The 27,183-nt window shown below is 30.3% G+C and overlaps 2 protein-coding genes and 1 long non-coding RNA gene across 17 annotated transcripts; all 3 read right to left on the bottom strand.

Annotated features, from left to right (window-relative positions):
• Positions 1-825: 825 nt before the first annotated feature.
• LOC141535546 (CREB-binding protein) lies at positions 826-16,363 on the bottom strand. Of its 14 annotated transcripts, XM_074255523.1 has the most exons (18): positions 15,990-16,363; positions 15,659-15,878; positions 14,757-15,387; positions 13,322-13,477; positions 11,412-11,659; positions 10,964-11,341; positions 10,480-10,855; positions 10,075-10,386; positions 9,663-9,986; positions 6,868-9,584; positions 6,610-6,767; positions 5,572-5,682; positions 5,362-5,496; positions 4,806-5,282; positions 4,517-4,682; positions 4,097-4,273; positions 3,551-4,015; positions 826-3,457 (listed from the first exon to the last, which is right to left on the bottom strand). In XM_074255523.1, the coding sequence occupies exons 3-18, from the start codon at positions 14,836-14,838 to the stop codon at positions 1,394-1,396; spliced, it is 8,346 nt and encodes a 2,781-aa protein (XP_074111624.1). In that variant the 5' UTR covers positions 14,839-15,387; positions 15,659-15,878; positions 15,990-16,363; the 3' UTR covers positions 826-1,393. The 14 variants fall into 14 exon arrangements, with proteins under 14 accessions (XP_074111624.1, XP_074111616.1, XP_074111618.1 ...); XM_074255515.1 differs by having other exon boundaries at positions 15,635-16,363; XM_074255517.1 differs by having other exon boundaries at positions 14,757-15,399; positions 15,659-16,363.
• A 1,416-nt stretch (positions 16,364-17,779) lies between these two features.
• Positions 17,780-21,581, bottom strand: LOC141534443 (uncharacterized). Of its 2 annotated transcripts, none has more exons than XR_012480422.1 (3): positions 20,166-21,581; positions 19,871-19,969; positions 17,780-19,003 (listed from the first exon to the last, which is right to left on the bottom strand). It is a non-coding gene; the product is annotated as an uncharacterized LOC141534443 (long non-coding RNA). The 2 variants fall into 2 exon arrangements; XR_012480423.1 differs by having other exon boundaries at positions 20,270-21,581.
• Positions 21,582-21,921: 340 nt separating this feature from the next.
• Msbp (membrane steroid binding protein) lies at positions 21,922-26,365 on the bottom strand. Its single transcript, XM_074254478.1, has 3 exons — positions 25,845-26,365; positions 24,647-24,796; positions 21,922-24,135 (listed from the first exon to the last, which is right to left on the bottom strand). The coding sequence occupies exons 1-3, from the start codon at positions 26,182-26,184 to the stop codon at positions 24,020-24,022; spliced, it is 606 nt and encodes a 201-aa protein (XP_074110579.1). The 5' UTR covers positions 26,185-26,365; the 3' UTR covers positions 21,922-24,019.
• Positions 26,366-27,183: the final 818 nt, after the last annotated feature.

Here is a 27,183-nt window from a genome sequence, read left to right as displayed (position 1 = left end):
TTTTTTTTGTTTTTAAAGATCTTATTGAACTTATAAATTATTTTATCTTTTTCAATTCATACAAATCCGTCGCGATTACATTTTGATTAGTCTATACAAAGTGAGATTGATGACAAAGAAATAAACATCATTTCTTTATGACCAAGACAGCTCACTTATTTTATTCCCTAGCAGCCATATACTATAAACTTAATATATTCGTTTTAATTTTTCTAAGAAATAGATTTTATTTTACTATTTCGTTCAATAGTTTAAAGAAATCACTGCATAAAAAATTATTTAAAAAAAATTTAAAACAATAATAAAGAATGCTATTTATTTTTATCTGTATATATATATATATATATATATATATATATATATATATATATATATATATATATATATATATATATATATATATATATATATATATATATATATATATATATATAAATATATACGTATATACATATATAAATATAACTTATATATTTTTCAAAATTGCATAAATAAATCAGTAGCAGCTACAGCTCATACTATATTACTACTGATTAATTTTTAATTTTGTATTTAAATTTTACATAAATAATATTAGAATATACAGCAGCACATTTGTACGATTTTGTTCGATCCGTTTCACTGAGAATCGAAAAAAAAAATTTTTTTGTTTTCTTAATTGTGTCTGTAACATAAGAGACGTCAAAGTAACAATGAATTTTTTAAATAGCAAGAATTAGCTATTTTTTTTTTTATTATTTCATATTCATTAGAATTCCTGTCCTGTCGCATTATATCAACAATCAATCAACGATTTATTAAAAGAGTAGTTCTATTTCTTGAGTTCAAGATTTAATAGTCACCATATTTTTATAGTTTAAATTTGCAAAATTAGAACCTTATCGAGGTTGGCACACGCGCGCAATTCAAATTAAATATGAGTTATCATCGTCAGAATAATTAGACACTCTAATTTATTTAATTACAAAATATATAATTTTATTTGTGGTCGAACCCAAAATAATCTCATGCGCATGTCTTAATGATTTTTTAATCATACTATTACAACTATTTTCTATTTTTATCACTATTTATTTTATGACTATCATATCTACTGCTGCCGATACTATTACTATCTTTAATAATATTACTTAATAATAATCAAGATAATAATAATAATAATAATAATAATAATAATAATAATAAGTAATAGATAGTTTACAAATCTACAGTCGGGAGAAAGACCGCAGGACATAAAAAACGAAATTGCATTACAATAGCAATAGCGGATTAAATTTCACAGTGGTCATCCCCTTTAAAACATTTGTCACAAAACACGGAATTTACCAGTGTTGTATTGACATTTTGTTCGTTGATGGTCACTATTTATAACTGGCTTTAAAGATAATAGTCACTACAATCCTTCGACAAACTTGGAAAGTTGATCTTGCGGCGTCATAGGTGTTACTTCACCAGTTTCAGCTCCACCTGCGTGTAGCATCATTTCACTGGGTCCTCCTAGTTCATGCGCTGGGGAATGCGTTGGCGTACCGTGAGGTGGATGATGAAGTGGTGAAGGTACAGGACCCGCTCTAGGAGAAGGTACCGGTTGATTACGAGGCGAAGGCACAGGCCTCGGCGATGGATTTGGTTGAGGCGAACGAATTGGCGGTGGCGACCGTACAGACTGCATTAGCTGCTGCTGCACCGAAATTCCCGGTGGTCCCATAACACCCTGTGATCCAGTAACAGGCGACGGAGTCGGTTTAAGACCAGGTTGTCCGTAAGCTTGTTCATTAAAGCCACCATAGCCCATATGAGGCCTCATTGGCCTTTGCTGCCCGTAAGGCGGTGCTGGTGGTTGGGTAAACGGTTGCTGAGGCTGCTGTTGCTGTTGTTGTTGCTGCTGTTGCTGTTGCTGTACCGTATGTCTTTGCATCGTTAAGACTTGCTGTTTATGCCACTGCGGATATTGAACACCAGTCACCTGGCCCGATTGCTGCTGCTGCTGCTGCTGCTGTTGTTGTTGTTGTTGTTGTTGTTGTTGTTGTTGTTGTTGCTGTTGCTGATTTAGAAGCGCATGAATTTGCATTCTATTTGGTTGCTGCTGCTGCGGTTGCTGCTGCTGAGTATGCTGAGGCTGAAGTTGATGCTGCTGTTGTTGCGGTAACATGTGTGACAAGCTAGATTGTTGCTGTTGTTGTTGCTGTTGTTGCTGCTGCTGTTGTTGTTGTTGTTGTTGTTGGTGTTGCTGCTGCGGCTGTTGCTGTTGCTGAGGTTGTCCCGGACCCATTTGTCCAACAACTCCACCATGCTGACCAGTCTGAGCTTGTCGTTGTTTTATAAATGCTGCCATTAAAGGTGGATTGCTCTTAAGTATATGCAGTATCTGGTTTTGTTGATCTGGAGTATTAGGACTTCGTAGCGTTTGCATAAGCTGTTGCAGGGCTTGTCTTTGCATGGGGGGCCCACTGCCTTGACCTTGAGGACCTACTTGACCAACGGGCCCACCAACAACGTTAGCTTGTCGTGGCATTTGACCGGCTATGTTCATTGCTGATTGTCCTTGATGCTGTTGCGGTTGCATTATTTGCTGTGGAGCTTGTGGACGGAGACCTGGATTTTGTTGCATTACAGCATTAGGTTGATACCTCGGTGTCCACTGATCCATTGAAATTAGATGAGTACCACCGGGATTTGTCATTTGTACTGGCATTTGCCTTTGCATTTGTGGAGGTGGCATCACACCACCACCTTGATTACCGACATTAACACCAACTCCAACAGGCGCAACTTTACCATAGTTACCGTGTGGAGTTTGCTGTCTTGCGGCTTCTTCTTGTACTTGCTTAACCACTTGAAGAACATGAGCTGGTGGTGTATGTGCACTTGGCTTATGACCAATACCTGGCTGGTGAGGTGACGGTAAATTCGTCGGACTGGCTCCGGGTTTCATCGCGACACCAGCAGCCATTACCGCATTTGACGTTGGCTGGCCACTTTGCATACCACTAACAGGGGCTGTTGGTCTTGTGTTCATCACAGCCATACGTCTTCTTAATAACTGTGCCTGTTGTAATCTTTGCTGTAATTGTTGCTGTTTCAATTTATGCTTAATATTTGAACAGAATGGAACAAGACATTTTGTTTCTTGGCAATGTTTCGCATGGTAGCAGCATAATGCAATGAGCTGCTTACAAATTGGACAGCCACCGTTTGTTTTTCGTTTACAAACTTTGGTATGTGTAACAACCCTCTTCATCTTTTGACAGCTAGGTAGTCGACAATTAGCGTCTCGACACTGACACGCGTGAACCAACGATTGTATACATCTTTGAATAGATAGTTTTCTTGCTTCCTGGGGATTCGCTTGTTTAGCATCTGCAGGTGATGAACCATCATCCAAGTCTAAACCAAGTTTCTCCATGAGATGAGGATGATCATCTTTTTCTTTACAACTTATACAAAGATCAAAGTCCTGAAAAATAATAATTCATTTGTTAGAAATTTTTTTATTTGGATTGAGTCAAGTTTTTATGAAACAAATAATTTTTTTGGTTTTTATACTTACATCACAAACTGTACAGTGATATCTTGTCTCAACATGACTCTTGCAGTTGTTACATGTGTATACAAATTTGTCTTGGCCTTGATTATGTAATTCATACAACATTGACATTGAACTAAACTTAGCACGTCTAAGAGATGAGAATTCATAATGCTTTTCTCTCGCCATCGTAAGGAATGCATCTCGTCCGTCCATAAGATCACAATTAATAACAGGATCAGGATCTTGAATTGATGCTAAACTAGCTGCACTTTGAGCACTATGTAATCTAATTACAAAGAATACTTCTTTGTGTTTTTCCATAGTAGCAAAAATTTTTGCAGAAAGATCATTGCCTGTTTGTGGCGTGTTTGATTTTTTGCTATTTTTACGTTGATTAGCTTTAGATTTATTAGACTTTTTCGCTTTTTTCTGACCCTTCTTTTTGCCATCTGGACCCGTCTCAGAGTCATCAGTTAATGAGAATATCTTTGGAGCAAAAAACAAAAAACATAAAAAAATTTTTAAATACCTAATAAAAAAGAATTTGTTAATTTTAATTATACTTACAGCATTTGCGGCAGCAGCTGCTGCTTCAGCGGCTTCTGCTTGTTTTCTTTTTTCTTCTTCCTCCTGATCGAGCTCTTTTATGCTTTCCTCCAGAACGTTTGGCCAGAAATCACCTTCGAAGTAAGGCAGATCAGCAGCAGAAGATAATTTATCTTCCATCGCTTGTTTAAGAATATCCTAACAAAAAAAAGAAACGATTAAATTTCATCATTCAATTTTATGAAAAATTGATATCAATTTTTAATTTCAAGAATATGTATCCTGACAATCCTATGCTCATAATTTATTTAAAAAAATAAGAACATTAGCTTAAGCCTGAAATTAATTTAAGTCTCTTTTGACAGCCATTTATGTAAAATTCACAAATAGTTAACACAGAGACTAAAATATGAAATGAAAAAAAATTTTATATAATCTTACCTTATAATCAAGTACTATTCTTTCAACCATTCCTTTATCAAGCATTTTCTTATACCATTCTTGTAATCTCTTAGGTTTTGGAATTTTTTGTTCTGTAGGATGGCAGTGGAAAATATAATCATCTCCTTCAGATGGTGGACAAGCCCAAATATGAGCCATTGTATAACTGAATTAGAGATACGAAAATTATATTATTAGATTAATTATTTAATTAAAAATTAGTAAGGTGTAATTCATGACAAATTCAAATTGTTGCACAAGTTGAAAAATAATGATTTATAACTCTTACCCCAGTTGCTTTGCATAATCCAAATATCCAAGAAGAATTTCATGATAAACAGCAGTCCTAAATTGTTTAGGTCGGAAGAAATGTACAGAGTCCAAATACGCGATATACACTCGCCTAGTATTGGGTGGCGTGCATTCACTTCCGTATTCTTGAACATGCATACCGAAGAAACAAACATCCGTGCCGTCAACTTCTTCGAATGCAAATAGTGCTTTTGCACGGTAAGGAAATTCACCAGGCATATCACCATTTTCAACAAATCTACTTCTCATACCAGGTTTAACTTCAACAACTTTATCACTTGATGCAACAACACGAATTGCAACTTCACCCGCGCCAGCCTCTTTTTTCTTCAAGAAATTATTAACTCTTGTTTCTATATAAGTTCCTAACTTTGTAACTGGCAATCTTTTAGCATTAAATTTATTCTCTTTTCGTTTTTGTCCCTTCTTTTTGAGACAATTATCACAGCTAAATCTAAATAATAAAAAAACACATTTTTTCATTAGCTCAAATTAAAAATAGGACTATATATATAAAAAAAAAAAAAACTTACCCTAATGGCCAAATCGATTCCATATGAAGAACACAAATTTGGTGAACTTTCCTACCACAATCATTACAGATGACAAAAGGTTCTAATTCCAAATGATCATTTTTCATCTCTTGAAATTGTTCCTTTTTTATTGCCCTGTTAAATAATAAATTTGAATTAAAAGTAAATTTAATAAATAATAATTTATATAAGTAAAAAATAAATACTTACGTTTGTGGTTGCGTCGGATCATCACCCAACGTCACAGTGTCACCGGGAATGTCATTGAAACACTTTTGACAAAACGTGTATCTGTTGGAAACAAGACCATAAGCCTTTAGACTATTATTCCAATATTTATTGGTTTTATCAGTTAATTTTGTAACATCCAGTTCATCATGGTGATGTTATTTAATAAAATCCAGTTGATGATTGTCCATAATGTAAATGAATTATAAAATTCAATTATATATAATATTGGTTTTATAGTTGTCCATTATAATTTTATAATTGCCAATATAATTATTTATCCCATTTTCCAAATATCATTATTTTTTCAACATATAATGAATATTAGTGTATGTCCAAGGCAGAATTGGGAATAAATAAAAGAACACACCACAAAATTTTAAGGGCCAAGCAACAGACGAGGATGTGTGTATGAGTGAGTGTGCAGGCACGTCCATGGTAGTAGAGTGAAGGTAACATATAAAGAGAATAGTGCATATGTTAGAAGTGATTTTAATGAGCAAGCTTTTATGATTGCTTTTAAATTAATATTAATAAAATAAATAAAATACCAAATTAATAAAGGCAAAATATGTTGGACAGGGGACTGGTTTACTACAGTACTATACTTAACTGTTATAAACTAATTAACCTGCCGTTTTTATGTAGCGCATTTGGTGGTAGACAATTTTATACAACTTTTAAATTGTCAAATAAATCAAGTGCGCGCTAATTTAATTTTTAGAGCGTAATCGTTAGAAAAAAATTTTAGAGTCACAGTGGGATTCGAACCCAAGCCCGGCTGATACTCAAGTTCGAAAAGTTTAACGTTAGCCACATGGTTACGAGTTCGGATTTTATATATGATGAAAATTTGAATGATCAACCAAATTTTAGTGTTAAATGGTAGCATGAACAATTAATAGGAAAAAGCACAAATAATATGAAAATTAATCACGGGTAAAACAAAAATAATAAGCATAAATAAAAAATATAAACAAAATTTATAATTAAAAATAAAATAAATTTTTTAGTACTGACCTATTTTTGTAGGAATAATATTTTGCGTCTCTTGGTATTGTACAAAGCTGCTTGCCATAACAACACAACACCTGAGGATTAAAGGTATATTTCCTGCCGCAACAATAGCCCAATGCTTGCATTACTGGGTCAATTTCTTGTTCAAATACCTCCGATAACTATGAAGTAAGCAAAAAAAAAAAAAAAAAATTAATCAACTATTTAATATAAAAAATTCATCACAATTTATAATGTAATTAACAAGATAATTAATTATACCTTTGTACAGTATCTGTAGACTCGTGATGTTTTACGATTATAAAGCCATGCGTTATCGAACATCATCCAAACATCATCGACATACTCCCAAGGATCGCTATACTGACCGGTGTCAAGCTTCCTTTTAATAGTAGAGAGATCCATTGGGTGCTTGACAATGTCAAAGTAATCTGGAATTCCCAGCGCTGGTGGATCGACTGGCTGTCTGAAAGGCAATGACTCGGGATCTTGACGATATAGTTTTTCCAAAGTGGGCATCAACGCCTGCCTTAATTCATCTGGCTTGAAGAGACAAAGACGTTTCTTGCTATCTGAGGTTCCACTGGATTGAATAGGTTCAGGCATCATGGGTTTTATATCAGACGTAGAACCATCGTGACTGGACATCGGTGTAACTGGTTCCTCCTTGATATGAGACTCTTCTTTGATAGTGCCATCTCCCGACGACTCTTCCATAGGTTCTTGTTTGATTTCTGTTTTAATAACATCGTTGTTAATATTCTTACCACCATCCATTCTGTGATTTTCTGAACAGTCTTCTTGTTTGATCTCCATTTTAATATTTTCTTCTTTAATAGAGTCCAACTTTCCTTTATTATTATTCGTAGGTGGACTGGGTGAGTTGTCACGATCGAGAGCAGCTGTGATAGCAGCCATTTGCGAAGACATTGAAGAACTTCTGGGTGCATTTAATGCTGCTCTTTCTTGTGAGGTCATACCTTTACCAAGACTAGCAAGACCGGCAGGTGATGGTGTCGTACTTGGATGAGGAGGTGTTTGATTTGATATCATCTGATTTGGTGTCATTAAAGAAGGAACAAGTGGTGTCGAGGGCGTTGAAGCGACCGATTGTGGACCGTTTGTCGTAGGCGCTGGTCCAGGACTAGGTCCACTTGATGATGAAGGCGCTATCGTTTGAGGTGTATTTACAGAGATTCCATTATCAACTGGTGTTGTAGCAGACAATGGCCGAGTATTTGTGAATTGTTGATTGCTTTGCTGTTGTATACTACTAAATGGTGATGGAGCTTGAGGAATGCTCGCAGCATTGACATTCGGTATAGGAGTACCGACTTGTTGTTGCTGTGATTGTTGTTGTTGTTGTTGTTGTTGTTGTTGTACTTGTTGCTGTTGTTGTTGAACTTGTTGCTGTTGAACTTGCTGTACTTGTTGCTGTTGCTGTTGAACTTGTTGCTGTTGAACTTGCTGTACTTGTTGCTGTTGCTGTTGTTGAACTTGTTGTTGTTGTTGTTGCTGTTGTTGAGCTTGTTGTTGTTGTTGCTGCTGCTGTAACTGCTGCTGCTGCTGAACTTGTTGCTGTTGCTGTTGAGCTTGTTGTTGTTGTTGTTGTTGCTGTACAGCTTGAGCTTGCAACCTCGCTTTCATCAACTCTGGGAATTGAACAGGAGACGTGTTCGGTAGGACCGCTGTACCATTAGATGTCGGGAACTGACTAGTTGTCGCTGACGTCGATGATGTCGTTAAGTTTGCCTGCGGCATTTGTTGTGCAAAAGGAATGAGAGGATTTGATACCATAGATGCATTTGGTGCGACTTGACCGTTTGGACTAGGTCCAGGAGGACCTACTAGCATATTAGACTGCTGTTGCTGAACTTGTTGCTGTAATTGTTGTTGAACCTGTTGTGTAACTTGCTGCTGCTGCTGTTGTTGTTGTTGTTGTGATTGTTGTTGTTGCTGTGATTGTTGTGATTGTTGTGATTGCTGTTGAGGAAAAGGCATACGATTGTGTTGCATTGCAATCCCTTGAATATTGCGTAATTGATCCATCCCAGGTGAAAGACTTCTTAACGTAGGTGGAGCTGCCCTTTGAGGTACAGCCGCTGGAACACCTGATGGAGGAGCAATAGCTCGTAATCCAGGAGCAGCAGCAACTTGTGCTTGAGGCTGTTGTTGTTGCTGAGCTAATTGCATTTCTTTACGCTTTTGACGTTTTTCTTCTAGCTCTTTTTGAATTTTATAAATTTTTTCCGCCAATAAATGATAATACTCGGATCGTGAATTAGCCATTTCATACATATCACCTTCAACTTTTCTCGCGTACGCCACTAAATTATGTAATCTTTTATCGAACATTGCTTGTGGATCTGGAGCTGGAAATATTGCTTGAACTAATTTATGAACAAGATGATTTCTGAGATCTGGCGTCACTGACTGATGCCATTCTTTTGTTCCTTGTACTGGAGTAGCTGTTACCTGACCCGGCTGAAGGCCACCAGGTAATTGTAAATTTGTCAATCGATTTTCATTAGATAAATTAGGCTGACCTGAATCATTAAGACCAAATAGTTGATGCATATTAACAGTTTGCTGCTGTTGTTGAAGATTGGCAGTCGCCGCTACTGCCACGGCAGACGTTGGACCCGTCGTTGAAGCGGATTGATTAGTACTTACGGCTACAGTCGTTGGATCGGAACTTAATGGAAGAGATACATTTGGTGCGACGGATTGCACTTGATTAACTACCGATTGACCTGGACTTTGCTGAGCTTGAGGTTGTGCAAGTCTTATTCCTGCAGCCATCGAGCCAGGAGGACCAGGCATACCCGGGCCAGGCATTCTCACACCACGACCTACTGCCTGATTAGATAAAATACCAGGTGCTGTCTTTTGACACTGTATCATACCCACAGTTTCAAAAGGTTTTCTTATATCGGGATTTGGATTTGGTTGGCTATTTGGCTGGTTTGTTACCACAGCTGAAAAAAAATTTTTTTTAAATGTAATTCAAGCAATAAGTAAAAATAATTATTATTGTTATTAAAAAAAATACAAACCAGCACGAGAATTAGCAGTCTTGTTTTTGTCCGCTTGTTTGAGTGGTAAGCAAACAGGACAATCGCTCTTTTGACACTGTTTCCAATGAGTGATGATCTGTCTGGATGAACTGCAATGTGGTATTGTACACTCCTTGCCCTCTTCGCAGGTCGTCATATGAGTCAGTACATTCTTCATAGTTTTGCAGTGGGGCAGCGAACATTTCCACGCTTCACCGTTGGCCTGGCGTTCTCGTATCTGGCATTTGTGGGCGTGGAGCAGGAGGACGAGCTGCTGCTGGATTAGTTTACGGTGCTCTGGATCATGAGTAGAAGATGTAGAACCTGGTTATTATGCACCGAGGATCATTTAACATACAATAAATCGTCTTATAAAAAGAACGATTTTTTGATTACTACAACTAAAACATACCGGATTGCGTACTTCCACCAGCTACTGGTCCCTGTGTTGCTTGTTGAGGATCAGGTTGACCACCCGTTGGCGCACCGGACTGTGGTTGAGCAGGACTTGGAGTGGGCTGTTGACTTTGCTGGACCATCCCTTCTTGACCGCTTATGACATTCCCAACACCGATTGGACCACTTGGACCACCAGGACCGCCAAATCGTCCGACAGACATGGCTCCCATGTTGGTCCCGCCTCCTCTTTGAAGGGGGGCAACTACGCAGACAGGATTGACAGCTCGTACATTTACTCTAGTACCTGGACCGCTTCCAGGGGTACCTATCTCACAAGTATATATCAACTCTGCATACCATATCGTTTATTCTAACCATTTTTCCCTAGCTAAGAAAAAAATCCAAAAATTTTGCTTACCGTATCCGTACGGGCTTGTAACACCCATTTGACCCATATTTTGAATATTTTGCATGTTAGGTGGTGCTTGCATCCTTGATCCACCTTGTCCAGGACCTACAATACCTCCCTGATGGACTTGATGATGAGGACTTTGACCCCGAGCTTGGTTTACCATGTGAGTTTGTTGTTGTTGCTGCTGTTGCTGTTGTTGTTGAGCTTGCTGCTGTTGTTGGACTTGTTGCTGTTGCTGAACTTGCTGTTGCTGTTGTACTTGTTGTTGCTGTTGTTGCATAACAACTCGATTCATTAATGCCGGACCATTTTGCATTTGAGTAACACCATGAGGACCCTGTGGATGATGAACACCTTGTGAATTTGGACCCATCATTGTCACCTAATTAATCAGATCATAAAATCAAGTATTTCAGTGATATAAATATTTATATTGAAATTAGCATATAATATAATAATAATTAATAAAAATTAAATAAATAAAACGTACCGTGTTTAATGGTTGTTTGTTTAAGCTGTTAGCAACAATCAAACCGCCACCAGCCATCCCTCCTAAATTATTATTCCCCGTGGCGCTACTAGTCATGACTAAACTAGCGTTCATACCACCAGGCATTGACATAGCTGGATTACTACCAGCCATACTCATTGACGGCTGAAGACCACCCATAGAATTCACTATGGACATCTGATTATTGGCTAACGAGCTTGCTATACTACTTGGCAAATTTCCCAAGCTCACTACCATTTGTTGATCTACAACCCCTTTAGATACTGAAACATTCGGTGGCGATTGCATGTTTGGACTTTTACTGCTCATCGTTCCAGCAGCCATCACCAATGAATTCGGTACGAGACTTTGCTTATTCTGTTGTAAGAAAATTTAATTTATAGAATTAATATTTTTATCTTAACAACAAGATATTATTAAAACTTACCTGCTGTTGAATTAGATGATGAGATAGCTGCTGCTGTTGTTGCTGTTGCTGCTGCTGCTGCTGTTGCTGCTGCTGTTGTTGTTGCTGTACATGTTGTCGCAATTCCGAATCAATTGCACCATTTTGTTGTCCTGGTCCAGGGCCTGTTGCCGGTGGTTTTTCAGCTGCTGAGCTCCAAGATCCCGATGAAAGTAAATCGTCAGGAAGATCATTTTCGAGGTCATACATATCATTGTTTGTTATGAAATCTGAAGAATCATAAAATAATTAGAAAATCACATAGTATTTTATTATTACTTGTCTTAATATTATTTTTTATTTTCACTTCTTAAAATAATTTATTTCTAATCAAGTCATTCAAGTTATTTAATTTAAAATTTAAACTTTAAATATATTTAAAAAAAAAAAAAAAAAAATATTTGAAATAAAAAAATTTGCAAAAATAATTAACAAAATTTATTTATTTGATTGTCATACAATATGCCGTATTTAAAATGTTGTAAATAAAATTAATGATGTGCCATGAGGTACCAAGGTTTACGTTAGTAATTTAATGATAAAAAATTAGTACCGTCACCATAGATTTTGATCCAAAGCTTCAATACGCTGTTATATTATTTTTAAATAAAAAAAATAAAAATAAATAAAAAAAAATGTAACCGGTAATTTATTGAACAAAAAAAAAAAATATGCAAACAAATGTTATAAATTAAAGATATAACTAGCATAACACAAGGGGCACTCGAACCCAAAATTATTTTTTGGCAAATCTAAAATTAAAAAAATAATAAATTATAAATTATTATTATTATTATTATTATTATTATTATTATCATTTAATGATCACAATTGCGATTGGGGATGAATAAAATAAAAAAACATAAGATAAATAATAATTTACAATAACAAAATATGTCTACATTATAATTAATAATTATAATAAATAAGTAATATGGATAAATAAATATGTAAAAATAAATTAAGACATGAGACATACACCGCACGAGCAAAACTTAAGGGAGCTACAGCAGATAAAATAATTAGTTTTATATAGTAAACTCGTGCTCAACTATTAAAAAGCAGCAAAGCTACGATATACAAACTATATAAAGAATCATGCTTAGAGATTTAACAGTAATTTTTTTTTTCTGTTTATGTATATCAATAATAAATTTAAACCGAGCATAAACTAGCTAATAATTTAAAATTTAAAATAATCTTCAAGTTAATAATTTGAATATTAAAAAAAAAAAAGAAAAAAAATTAAAACTTATAAAAGTTTATTTTATTTTTTTTATTATATTTCATAGGGATACTGTAATTTAAAAAATTAATATATTTATTAATGAAATAATAGAATAATTATATTTTTTATTAAACAATATTTGACCTCGTTGATTTGCTGAAATAATTTGATATTAATTTTTTCCGTTCCTATCAAAACAACCTGCTTAACCCCATAAATAAAAAATGAAATTCTAAATTAGTATAATGACAAATATAATTATTTACAATCGATGTACTGCATCGATCGTGGTACCTAAAAAAATTTATTACAACAATTGTGGATAAAAAATTTGAAGCTCTGTGAATGTTTGCCGCATGTCTCTTAATTTTATTATCATTTTTAATTTTATTGTTGGATTACCCAGCATGAGATTTTTAATTTTTTATTCATCATATTTATAATAATAATAATAATAATAATAATAATTATTATTATTATTATTATTATTAATATTATTATTATTGCTATAAATTATTTATTTGCGGCAATGAAATTTAGAATGAACAATGGTTACGGTGATATAATGGAAAGACAAACGAATGATTTGCTTTTTCACTGATAACGTTTGAATTGTCACGTTTTTTTTTTTTTTTTTTTTTTTTTTGTTTTTGTTAATATTTACTTCTCCTCTGGGTGGTATTGTTGTTCCAATGTTGCTGCATCTGATGCTGTTGCAGATGTAGTTGTTGCGGCGGACCCTGCATTTGTTGTAAGTTACCACTGCCACCTCCCCCGTAGTTTGAATAAGCATGGGGCATCATTAGAGACGCCATACTCACTACATGTATCATAGTTTATGATTTTTAAATAAAAATTTAATTTTTCCAATTTTATAAAATTAAATTAAATATTTTTACTCTTAATTAATTTCTTTTAACTTATTGTTTTATTTTACTCCAAATTTTAATCAAAAGAAAATTTTAGGTAAAGATTTTGTTCACAATAGTAATCATTACTTTCTTGAATAAAATTAGTAATTTTTTTATTATTGATAATTACTCTAAATTGATAATTAAGTATTGATTGATGAAAAAAAAAAATAGCAGATGCTTAAATTAATTTATGTTTTTACAACTACTCAAGATACTAATTGAAATAATAAGTTTTTATCGGTTAATAAGATTAAAGTAGCGCTGGAATGAATAAATTGTTCCAAAAGAAATAATAGTTAGTGCATGGCTCATGCAATAAAAAATTGTTTTTAAACCGGAATATTGTCAAAATGCTTTTATAGCACATCCAGCATGCGCTACAGATTTTTTATTTATAAAAATCAAAGATAAATAGAATTATAAAAAATAAACAAATTTTAGAGAATATGCCAATAAATTTTCTTTTCTTTTTTAACAATATCAAAATATGTAGACGTTTAATTGAAGATCAATAATATATAAACAATGTAAAAAACATGTATTGAGAATTTAATTTTTGACATATCAGTTAAAATGACAATCTGAATAAAATAAATTGGCATTTTTCATGTACTTGTTCATGTAGATTTATAAAATTCTAAATCATTACTCAATAAATAAAAACAGTAAAAAAAATACTACAAATGTTAAGTTGCAATAATATTAAATTTACTAACAAAGCTTTAAAAAAAATAATTAATAACTTAGCTCCAAATCTAACATCAGATAAAAAATTAATAAAAACAATTCAAATAATATTTTATTACAAAATGTAATTTTTTGTGTAATTGATTTTAATAATATAATAAAACCATGACTTAATAATTATAATTTACACGATAATTTAAAAAAAAATTTCAAAGATTTTAAGAGAAACAAAAAAAGACACAAATGATCCGAAAGAAGTGTAACAGGTTGGAGATAACTCTTATTGTAGTTGAATCGCAAAGAGACATAAACGTTATCCAGATATTTTTATCCATCCTTTAGGTTATCCCGCGTCAACTTTAATATTTTTTTGACAACAACAGTTTATTTAAAAAAGAAATCGTAAAAAAAAGGATTTAAAGTAATTAACTTTATCCTAACAATTTCAAAACAAGATGTATTAAAACTGGGGGGGGGAAAAAAAAAAAAATTGCTCACCAGAAGAATCAGAGGGACCTTGAAAAGCATCTCCAAGCTTTGGCCGCTTGGTCGGCGGTCCATCCACTAAGTGGTCGGCCATTTCCTCAGAAGAAATAATCTCCAATATAATCAGACTAATTAAATAGACTTAATGTCACGGTAGCAGATCACTGCGGTCCTCAAAACACCAAGTAAATGGTGGTGATGATGATGACGGCAATGACGACGACGACGACGATGACGACAAGATCGAAAACGCTAAACTGGACTCCACGACGCGATAGCGGTTGCGGCTAGACTTGGAGCCGCCGTAAAGGTAATGAATAAATCGGAGATTCAGATGATAAATAATTTAGCGACGACGACGACGTTAGTTCGGCGTAGTCGGGTACGCGGTGGCAGGTCTTTTTCACCGCATAACAAACATATTTAAATTCACTAAAATAACAATTGTAACAATAAGCGCGGCGCGCAAAGCGTCCTTGTACATGATTTACTGCAACATCAGCCATCGGGCATCCTCAGAGAGTTTTTAAAAAAAATTTCAAAGGGCCCGCGACTCCGAGGAAAACTCGGCGGGCCACACTCCACGACAACCGTGACTGTTGATTTCAGCTGCAATAGCAGCAATCTTTTTTTCACTGTATAACTAAATCACCAGCTGATATATATATATATATATATATATATATATATATATATATATATATATATATATATATATATATATATATATATATATATATATATATATATATATATATATATATATATATATATATATATATGTGTGTGTATGGATATATATATATATATATATATATATATATATATATATATATATATATATATATATATATATATATATATATATATATGAATAAATATAAATTTACATATATGTATTGAAGTATATGTACTGTGTATATGAGTATAAATGTATATATATATATATATATATATATATACACTAAGAGTAGATCAAGATGAGGACAGCGATGGTGATGGTGATGTCGACGGGTACGACGATGACGACGACGACGACGTTTCACCCAGACGCTTGCACTCGTAAAATAACCACTGGATCAGTTGTTTATTGAAAACACAGTCAGTCAACTCGGACGCCTTGACTTGAAATACCTTTATGTTAATGAAATAAAATGCACTTGTTATTAATAATAATAGTAGTAGTAATAATGATAATAAAAAAAGCACGAGTCAAATTTGTAATGACACCAAGACACCACGCACACCAATCATCCTGTGTCACACTGGCTGGGTGCACGCCGCTAACAGCTAGCAGCGACGATAACGCACTCAAGGGCCGCTGGCACCATCTTAACTATCTCCACCTCCGGAGGCTCTTCCATGTACCGTGTACCTCTCTCTCTTGCTAACTTAATGGGCGCGCGAAATTGACGCAAACGAGATGAGTCTTGTATATTTAACTCACACGTTTTATTATCAAACAATACGATACTTGGTAATTGCAATCACCTTACAGCATCGTCTCATTGAGACAGCCAGTACACTAATTTTCACGAAATAAGATACGCCGATGGGATTATAGACCGTGCGAGTCGATCGGCTAACGTAAAATGGCGGCGGCTGTTGACGACAAGTTTTTCTACGCTTGTCAGAAAATGCCCGACTACTCTCTGTTGGGTAGAGGTCGCCTCTACTTAACAATCTCATTGGCGAGACTCACCACGTGACTTTATTAATCATTCTCATTGGCTTAAACCACCCGAGGCCATCACCGCGACGACTGCACTCACTCTTCCGTTTATTTAGAACTACCTTATCCTTCCCGTCTAGTCTTCTTAAGTCCATTTAAATATCAAGTCGTACTTCAAACTTCAAAACATTACAAACTAATGTTTACATTTTTTATTTTGTTTTTTAACAATTACTGTCAATCAACAAGTGTTTTCAATTGTTTCATTCATTTAATTATTTTGAAAAAATTAACCACTTTTAATTCAAATAACAAAACTGACAAATACTCTAATTTAAATTTAATAATAATGAAATCAGCCGTCATTTGATCATTATTTAGTACGATATTCAAGTTAGCTGTCATTTGACAATTTTTTAATTTTATTTAATAAAAAGATTTCCTCCAAAAAAATTGCATAATTTTTTTTTATTATAAAATTTTTTAAATTATTAAATATGTGCTACATTAATTTTCATTTATTTAGTTTCTTTTAATAAATAATTTTGTTTTAAATTAATTTTTAAAAAAATTTGCATCTACGTTTTTTTTTTTTTTTTTTTTTTTAAATTCTTGCATGTGAATATTTTTTTTTTTAAATGTTTTTTAATTAATTTATTGGTTAAAAAAAGTCATCAAATGACAGCTGTCTGTTTACTTTATTATCATAATTAAAAAAATTAATACTATTTATAATTTTAACAAATTTTATTTTTTATTTGAATGTTTTACAGTAGCTTATTATTTTTTAATAAATAAATCATACAAAATGATATTAATTAATTAATTAATACAGATTAAAAAATTACATACTACAAAATAGTCTAACATTTGAAAAATATAATTTTGAATTAAAAAAATTATAAATTATTTTTCTGTTTACATAAAATAAAATTAAAATTCATTCAATAAATAGTTTTCGAAACAAAAATAAAACGAAAGTAATTGGTAATGAAAAAATAAATATAAAATATAATATAGCATAATAGTATAAGCCGAGTTGCGTGATACGCAATGATCGCGCTTGTTACTGTGATTGGTGAATGAGATCAGATGGCCGTAAGTGCGATGTCCCGACGCAAGATGGCTAAATTTCACTGATCCCTTTTGACTTGATAGTTCATCTCTTTTCATTTCACTTAGTGCACATACCTTTTATCTTCTGTCCTCCACATGCTACTACATTGTATTCTATTCGCAAGTAGAATTGACGTGACCCTAGCAGGTGACCGGACAAGGTCATGTAATATATAGGTCGAAATTTTATTGTTCTTCCATGGAAATAAAATTTCAGCGCTAACCATGAAAATTTTTCACACTTAAAAAATAAACCAAACAATAATTGAAGTTTACTTTATTACCAGCAGGTTTTTAATTTTATAAATAATAAGTTAATATAAAAATTATTTTGATCTTTATTGTTTATTATAAACGTCAGACAGTAAACCAATATTTAATGACACTGAAGTTAGCAGACGTCTACAAATTTTTGATTTTTTTTTATTAATTAAATTTAAATTAAAAAGATATTCATAAAAAATTGCACTTACAGTTTTTCAAGTTTTTAACATGTGATTTTTTTTTTTTTAATTGTTTAAAATTAAATTGTTTCAAAAAAAAATTTCTAAAAATTTTGAAATGTCGGCTAACTTCATTTTCATAATATTTACTATTGTAATTTTACTTGTAGAAGTAAATATTTTGACCAACTGCAGACATTTGATTTGCCATTAATAAACAATGAAGGTAAATAAAAGAATAATTGAATAAAATGGTTAATAATAAAAGAAAAGAGAAGGGGTTCGTCATGCGCCAGATTGCCTCCCGGAAAAAGAGACGTGCGAACGGCACGCGACTCGACACAACGGGACGCGATACTTACAATCAGTATACATATATATCTATATAAATACATAATAGGAGTAGAGTTGATTTAACATTTATACATTTACATACATGTATGCAATTGTGGCGGTGTTATTGTATGTCAATTTTTTTAATACATTTTTTTTTTTGCTATAATTTATTTGTTAAAGAAAATTAAAAAAATTATGAAGTGACAGCTAACTTTAATGTCATTAGAGAATTTTTAAATTTTATTTAACAAAAAAAAAATTAGTTCCAAAACATGATTTTTAATTTTTTGAAATTTCTAAATGTCAATTTTTTTTTGCTATAATTTATTTGTTAAAAAAAATTCTAAAATCTAATTTTAATTTCATAAAAAATTTTTAAAATTAACTTCAATGTTATACTATAATACTATATGGTAAGTAGAGACGAAATTAGTGTATTATTACATGGTTGATCTTGTAGTTGTAGCCGGAGTGTCAACAATTAAACGGTGTGACAGCTTTGCGCTGAGTCTACTGGCTCTTGGCTGCCGTAGCTGCCGTAGAATGCAGAGAAGGAGACACTACATATACATACATGCTCGTTGTAGCTGATGTTAACACTCTTCAAGCTGCAACTTACTGGAGACTGGACTGGGTAGTATACCCTCTACCTCAACTTGGGTACTTGGGTGTCTCTGGTCTGTAGTCGCTGTCTGGAACACAAAGTGAAGCCGTGAATAAAGTCGTGACATGACGGCGTGGCAGCAACTACTTGACAAACATCATACACTCAGTTATACCCGTTATATACAACACTTTGCTTTCTGCTTTCCATTTTAGCTCTTTGTGGTCCAAGACCTCCAAGACTATGCGTACTGTAATATAACTATATGTATGTACATATATCGCGTACCTACAACAACTAAAAGAGAGGGAGAGAGAGAGAGAGAGAGAGAGAGAACGGATAAAAAATACGTCAAGATTATTTTTATGTGTAGGTGAACAGGAGTTAAGTTGTGAGAAAGAGATTGTTTTTACTTCTTATTGCTATCCAATTGCTATCTTTATCTTACTAGCTTCACGTTCGCGGATTTCGAAATGCACTCTGGGAGATCTTCAATGCTACATTATGTTATTAACTGGAAATTATTTTATTTATTTTTTATTTTTAATTATTAATTATTAATTATTATCATTTTCTGTAATTAATTCTTTCATAACTCCAAATATTTTGATTGTTAAAAATTTAAGACACTGAATTTACGCTACCAGATATTTCATAATTTTTTATTTTTTCAACATGAAAATTATTAGAAGTTGACAGATATAAAAATTTTTTTAAATGTTTATAGCAATTAAATTGTTATAAAAAAAATTAAATTAAAAAGTTTCACATGTAAAAATTAATAAAAATTACAAGTGAAAATTTTTACAAATATTTTTTTATTATAATTAATTTATTAAAAAAATTTTTTAAATTAACAGCTGATTGCTAACTTCAGTATTATAAAAATAATAAAATTATAAAATATCTGATGCTATTTTTAGGATCAAAATTTTATAATTAAGGATATACTTACGTGAAATGTTCAAACAAAACGTAATTGAAACGTTGACTTTCAATCGTCGGAAACAAAGAGTCGTAATCTTTAATCTCATATTGACGTGATGAAAAGTCTCTGTAAAATTACGTGAGATTTACAAAGTTACTAAAACTTTATAAATTTTTTTGACATGAATTAAAAAATAGTAAGCATTTTTATATTACTCTGTACATCAGCTTAGTAATTTTTATTTTTAATTGCTAAAGATTTTTAAGTTAGAAAAACATATAAAGAGTAATTGCAGAGGAAAGATTTTTTTGAAAATACTTACAAAATATTTTTGATAAAAAGATTAATATTTATAAAAACTCTTTTATATTTTTTAAGTTAACACATAAAATTCTTCAAGTGTAATTTATTTAGAAATTTTTTCACCTTTAATTGTAAATAATTTATCCGCTAATTGCGTCTGATGGTTTGACGTTGACCTAATTTTGCAATAACCTATTTAAATGCTAAGGAACACAATATTTAGCTGTAAGAAATGTATTTCATATTGTCCTACTTAAATATATTAGACAACTATCCATTTTTATTCAAAATAACGCGTGCGAAAAATAATAATATTTTTGGAAATATCTAATTTATTTTATATTATAATTTTGTGGTAAAATGAAGAATAATTAATTTTCAAGAAGAAAAATTTTTAAAAAGGACTAAGCAGTAAATTAAAAATACCTAAATTAAATCATTAAATTTAATTGCAATTGTTCACTATGTTTATAATAAATATTAGTAAAAAATATTTTTGTAAATTTCCAAATAGTAAACTTAAAGTACAATTTAATATTTACGCATAAATTTAATACTGCACTGAATAGTTCAAATGAAATATTATCTTGTATAGATGAAGCATCAAATAATTTAATATTATATATGAATTAAAAATTTGGATCAATTTTATTTGAGAATATCACTTATTACTAATTCAAATAAGTGCATGTCTTCCACTCAAAACTCCGATTCCGGTCGACACATTAAAATTACAAAAATAAATTCAAATTTGACAGGATTTCCTTTTACTTTTTGGGTCTAATTATTATTATTTTTCTTCCTAATTTATCAAATTTATCATATATTCAAGATATTTTTTTATAATTTTGATTTATATTAATATTAAATTATTTTATTATTTATTAAACATTATGGCGGTAATTTTAAATAATTAATTATAAATAAAATTTATGATTAATTATTTAAAATTTTAAATTAATTATTTAAATTTATAATTAATTTATAGCGTTAATTATAAATAAAATTTGAACATTAATCAAAATAAAGTGATTGAAAATTTTTCAATTTATTTCAAAAATATTATCCGCTATCTTTTGGAATGAAGCTAGCCTTTTTTTATTTCATTATATTATTTCCACCAAGTTCCTGCCGCAAGGGATGAAATCTGATCGATCGCCTCCACCCTCTTTTAAAATTCTCTAAGTAGACTTGCGCGTGAAATGTGTTCTCTCGAAATGTTGTAGGTACATCAAATAAAGCAACACTCAAGTTTTGTTGCTGATAAAATTTCTTCCTTTTTAAATTAATTTCAATTAAAAATTATTATCAATCTCATTTATAATTGCTAAGAAAATAGTAACGAGAACTCAGTTTGTTGATTTAGAATTCTTATCAAAAAAAAAATTTAGTATTTTTCCTTTCAACATTTTCGAGTATTTATATTGAGCATGAAAAGTCAATCTATGTATAAATGTAATTACTTATTTACAAAAAAAAAAAAAAAAAAAAAAAAAAATTTTAACTTTTTTTTTACAACTATTTTAAAACGAAATTTTTTTTTTTTTTTTTTTTTTTCTGAAAATATAAAGAAGAAAAAATTTTATAACTTATAATATTTTTTATCCGAGTCATTTTTGATCAATAATTGTTAAATTAATTCATGGGTACATTATTTACATGCATAGTAATTAATTTTATTTTATTTTAGATTTTTACTTTATCATTGAAGAAAATTATAAGTTTATTATCATTTCAAAGTAATTGAAAAATTAGGTTAAAATAAAAACTTTGAAACTTTCGGAATGCTTTATTATTTTCTTTTATAAAGTTGGATAAATATAATCCATCTTATAAATTTTTATAAATGCACTATGAACAGTAAATTGATAAAGAGAAAATTACTAATTCGTTTAAAATATAATTTTTCTAAATAATGTAGAAAAGAAACATTTATTGAAGTAATACCGTCCGAAAAAAAATCAATATCTTACGTTAAAATGTTTATTATTTAAAGCATAAAGTTCTATTTTTTTTTTTTTTTAATTTAGATAAAAATTTTTTTATTATTTATTTTAATAATAAAGATTAATTTTAAGTGTTAATAGTTTTCTTGTCTGGTTAGAAATATTTATTTGGGTAATATGTTATGTTAAAACAAGAAGTACCAGTAATACATAAATATAAACCTGTATAAAAAATCCAATGTTAAAAAATTACAATGTTTTACAATATTTTCTGCTCTATAAATTTCAAATTTCCCTGTTCAACGGAAGACAAAAACATAGGAAATTACAAGCGAATAAAATACCAAATAATTTCAGAGCTTTGATAATTCATTGGGTAAAATCAAATTAAAGCTATAATTAATTAACAAGAGTACTATATTAAAGTTTACAAAAAATATCTTCTTAAACAAACGTGGAAGTTATGGCAATTAGTTATACATTTAATAATATATCCAGAAAATTGATCGAAAAAATTAGTTTAGTTCAATAATTAAAAAAAAAAATAAAATTTTTCATTAGATGTCCATATTATAAGGCCTCAGGAATTATTGAACGTTCTTAGAAGAATATCCATAGATTATTTATTAAATTTGTTTTAAAAAAAGGAAAACAATCTATTTTATCAATCTAGTAATTATTAAAAAATATCTTCATGCCTGATGGTCCTAGTCCATAAATATTATAATAAAAATGAAAGACAGTGAAAGTTTTTATATTGACTTCGGGGGTCAATGTATTCACCTATTTTCGTGCAGTTTTAAGATATTGTTAAATATTAAAAATTAATAAGCCATCTTTAAGTAATTATTTTAAGCTTCAACCATTTTTAAAATTTGAATCTAAATATTTTTACTAAAAAATAATAATTAGTTTCAATTCACTTTGTCATTAGTTATTAATTACTATAATTAATTAAACCTATTAGTTGTACAGCAAATTATTTAATTCGATGATACAAACAAAATGTGCACACTCTAAAGGTGCAAGTGATGTTTCATTTTTTTTTTCTTTTTTCATTATGCTTCAAACATTTGTTATAAAACGCACCTTGAGGTAGTTTTTAATTTAAAGAGCCATAAGAGAATAGATCTATCATTACATATACATACTTTTATATTTATCTCACTTTTAAGACTGATTTTATTCAAGATATGTTTGAGAAAAAAACATTTATGTAATTATCATCAAGTGTATACAAAGTCTTAGCAGTTTAAAAAAATGTATTGTAAAAAATTGACAAAGTGTAAAATTTCTTGATTATTATTTAAATATTTATAAAATATATCATAATATATACTCAAAAAATTCATGAAAATTTTGATTGAATTTTTACATTGGTATTTAAAAATATTCCGGTGGTCGGTACATGTTAACACATGCAACATGAAATTATTTTAACAAAAAATACTATTATTCAAATATCTTGTTTGCAACTTATTAATAATGTTCATTTCTTAATTTTTAATAAACTTAAACATACACGAATAAAAAATGATAAATCACCAACCATAATTATGTACCAACAAATTAAAGTAAAATGTACAATTGCTTTAAGAAAAATGATAAAATATATAACTTTAAAAAGTTATAAATATTCTCATAAGTAATATTTATATCGATTTTTTTTTTTTTTTTTTTTTTTGAAAAATCAGTACAAATAAATTATTTCAAGAATTTGAAAAGAGTTCACATCATTATTACAATTAAACCAAATTTTTTATTATGAATACCCGTTTAAGATGTGTGTATATTTTCACACAATTAATTGGTATTCAGTTAATTTAAAAATTATTAATTGAGAAGCGATGATATCTACAATTTTCACATAGATGTGTGCCTGATGTTTAATATTTCTCAACAAGGTTTCCATTTTGTTTTTAAATGGTCAATCATCCTTTGATTTAACGTCGGATTCTTGCTGGCTACCTTCATCTTCTTCATCAGAATAATTAGTTGGTGCTTCGCCCGGTTTTAGCAATTTACCAACGTAATCATATCGTTCTATAAAATAAAATAAAATAAAATAAAAATAAATAAATATTAAATCTAATGTTGTCAATTTATTAAAGCAAATTTCTTGAGTTTGATAATAATTTAAATAATGTGTGAGCTCAACAGACCAAAGAATGTATTCCATTGAAAATATAAGTAAAAAAAAAATTTAACGACTTAAAAATTAAAAATAAACTCAAATAATTGAACATATTCAAGCTATTGTTACGTCAGATTCGACCTATGATCTCATAAATAATATATGATACGTTACATATCATTATAAGAGTATAAACTAGTAACTAATCGCGAATAAAATCACTAGACTGAAAAATAAAAAAATAATTGTTGGCTACTTCGAATTGAAAATTACTCTTTGTACATTTTATATACAAATAAAACGAAAATACATGACAACTGAATGATATTAACCGTAATCAATAAGTTATTATAGAATATTTAAAAAACTACAACTGACAACTTATTTAATTCATTTAAAAACTTCATGATTCAGCATTACCTTTAAATTGCTCCTCCCACTCTAAGATTGAATTCATTTCAGTTGTATTAAGATCACTTAAATCATCATATTCATCTTTGCCTGGAACCACTGAAAATGTGGCTAATCCTCTACTGGCATCACGCCCTCCAAATGCAGCATATGGTCCATCTGTATTTAAAAAAAAAAAAAAAAAAAAAAAAAAAAAAAAAAAGTTAAAAAAGATTAATGAAATAAAAACAAATAAAATCACAATATAAATAGAGAATAGTGTTTGTAATATATTCACGACAATCCTATCACCAATACTACTCCACTGATTATTTTTATTCTCTCAAGCGTAAAATAACTTGATGGTATCCACTTGGATCGAATGGTAAAAATAAGTTTACCAGAGTATATAGAATTTTCATTAAATTATCAATTAATATTTAAATAATCAATGACAGTGAAGTTGACAGATATTAAAAATTTTATAGCAATTTAATTATTATAAAAAAAATATTATTAAAAAGTTTCACATGTAAAATTAATAAAAATTACAAGTGAAAATTTTTTGAAGTATTTTTTTTATTGTAATTAATTTGTTAAAAAATTTTTTTAAATCAACAGCTGACGGCTAACTTCAGTGTTATAAATAATTATTGATTATTACTGAAATTTGCCGAGGATATAAATACAATTATTTGTCATTTCGTTAAAAATATATAATTAAAATCGATAATTCCAATCAATCAATACATGAAGTCATTGGGAAATGACGCAAATACATGCATCAATTATTAACACGATGATATGACTGAATACACTCATCACCGAGCAAAAAACAGTTATTAAATCAGCTGAAAAATGAAAACAGTTTCATGTATAAATATCAAGTTTAAAAAAAAAAAAAAAAAAAGCTCTTTAAATTTTTGATAAAAGTTAAAATGATGTCACATTCATCATTTAATGCCTGATTATATATGTAAACAAATGTTATCAAGGTGTTATCTCAACAAGAGCAAGTTTTTTTTTTTTTATTGCAACATTTTTTTTTCAGCCAATCTTAAACTATGTGCACAGTCACGTTAATTATGTGACGTGACAACATATTTATCTGAATAAATCTAGAAAATAAAACCAAGAATTAACAACTATGGCAAAAATAAAATAATTTGTGTTTGTTGATAAATAAATTAATATAATTAGAGTATCAAATAAATTATAATTAACTTACCGGGTCCGTAAAATCTACTGCCTCTCGTAACATCATAAACACTCCCATTTACAGCAACAAGAATTCGTCCATCCGGTCCCCTACCGTCGTATTTTTTTAATTCTTCAACAGTAAAATCTTTACGAATTTTAGGCAATTCCTTGTGCTCTTGGACCGGTATATCTTCTTGTGTTTTACTTCGGAATATTTTATAAACTAAAATAGCAATAACAATAACAAGAAATATATTAAGTGGACTCTTCACTACTTCAGCGATAAAACTTGATATAAATGATTCCTCTTGTAAATTTTCCGAAGAATCTGAAGAACTAGGAGCCGGCGAAACACTAGGTTCAGCCATTTTGACCACTATATTCGTTAATGCCGCGCGTTCTTTCGCGAATTTCTTTGAAATAAATAAGAAATAAAAATTTCTTGTCAACACTCACACGATTATCGAGATATGACCCACACACTTTTAATGTCTGTATTATTGTAGGTTAGTATAACTGTTCTCTACATGCCACATTACTTTCTTTGGGTATTACTCACGCACACGTACTCATATTGCTATAATACGTATTTGTACATTTACGTTACAGTGGGGTTAAAAGGATGGCGACGTCCTTCTCCGGTAGAGGGGCTTACTTATTCTTATCTGCGCTATAGCGATTGGATCAGCTGCACTCCTAATGTTATGGTGAGTAAACCAATCATAGAAACTATTGCAAAGCGCTATTATTCAAAAAATTTAATAAATTAAATTTTGAATTTTATACCAATTAAATTATTAAAAAGTTTCACATGTAAAAATTTTTAGAATTTTTTTTTATTGAAAAATTATTATAAAAAATTAAAAAAATTTCACTTGTAAAAAACTTAAAAAACTATAAGTGTAATTTTTAAAAAATGTTTTTTTTTTTTTTTTTTTTTTTTTGTTATAATTTAATTATTGAAAAAAAAATCTAAAAATTAAATATTAAAAAAATCAAAAAATTCAATAGACTTAACTTTAATTTATTTTTAAACTAGCAATAATAATTATTGATCAAAAAATAGTAATAAATATTTGTAAATTTGCATTGAAATAAATATCAAGTGTAATATTTAATATTCTTCATACAAAATTATTGATGCCATGGGCGTAAAAGAATTCGGCACTCTGTAAGCGCGTAATATAAATAAACATGTTAGAAAAAAAAATTATTGAAAGCTTATTGCTTTTTACATACAAAAAAAAAAAAAATAGTATATAGGCTGTTGAAAAGAGATTACTAGACTAACATGTTGCCATTACTAAAATGATTTTTCTATTTTTATTTATAATTACTTTGACGTCAAGAACGCTTCATAAAAATAG

The sequence above is a fragment of the Cotesia typhae genome, unplaced genomic scaffold (genome assembly GCF_013202065.1).
Source record: "Cotesia typhae breed Kobodo isofemale line unplaced genomic scaffold, CoteBio_Ctyphae scaffold_13, whole genome shotgun sequence".
In the NCBI taxonomy this organism is placed as follows: domain Eukaryota; kingdom Metazoa; phylum Arthropoda; class Insecta; order Hymenoptera; family Braconidae; genus Cotesia; species Cotesia typhae.
The sequence above is the reverse complement of the archived record's forward strand: the minus strand, read 5'-3'. Positions and strand labels throughout refer to the sequence as shown.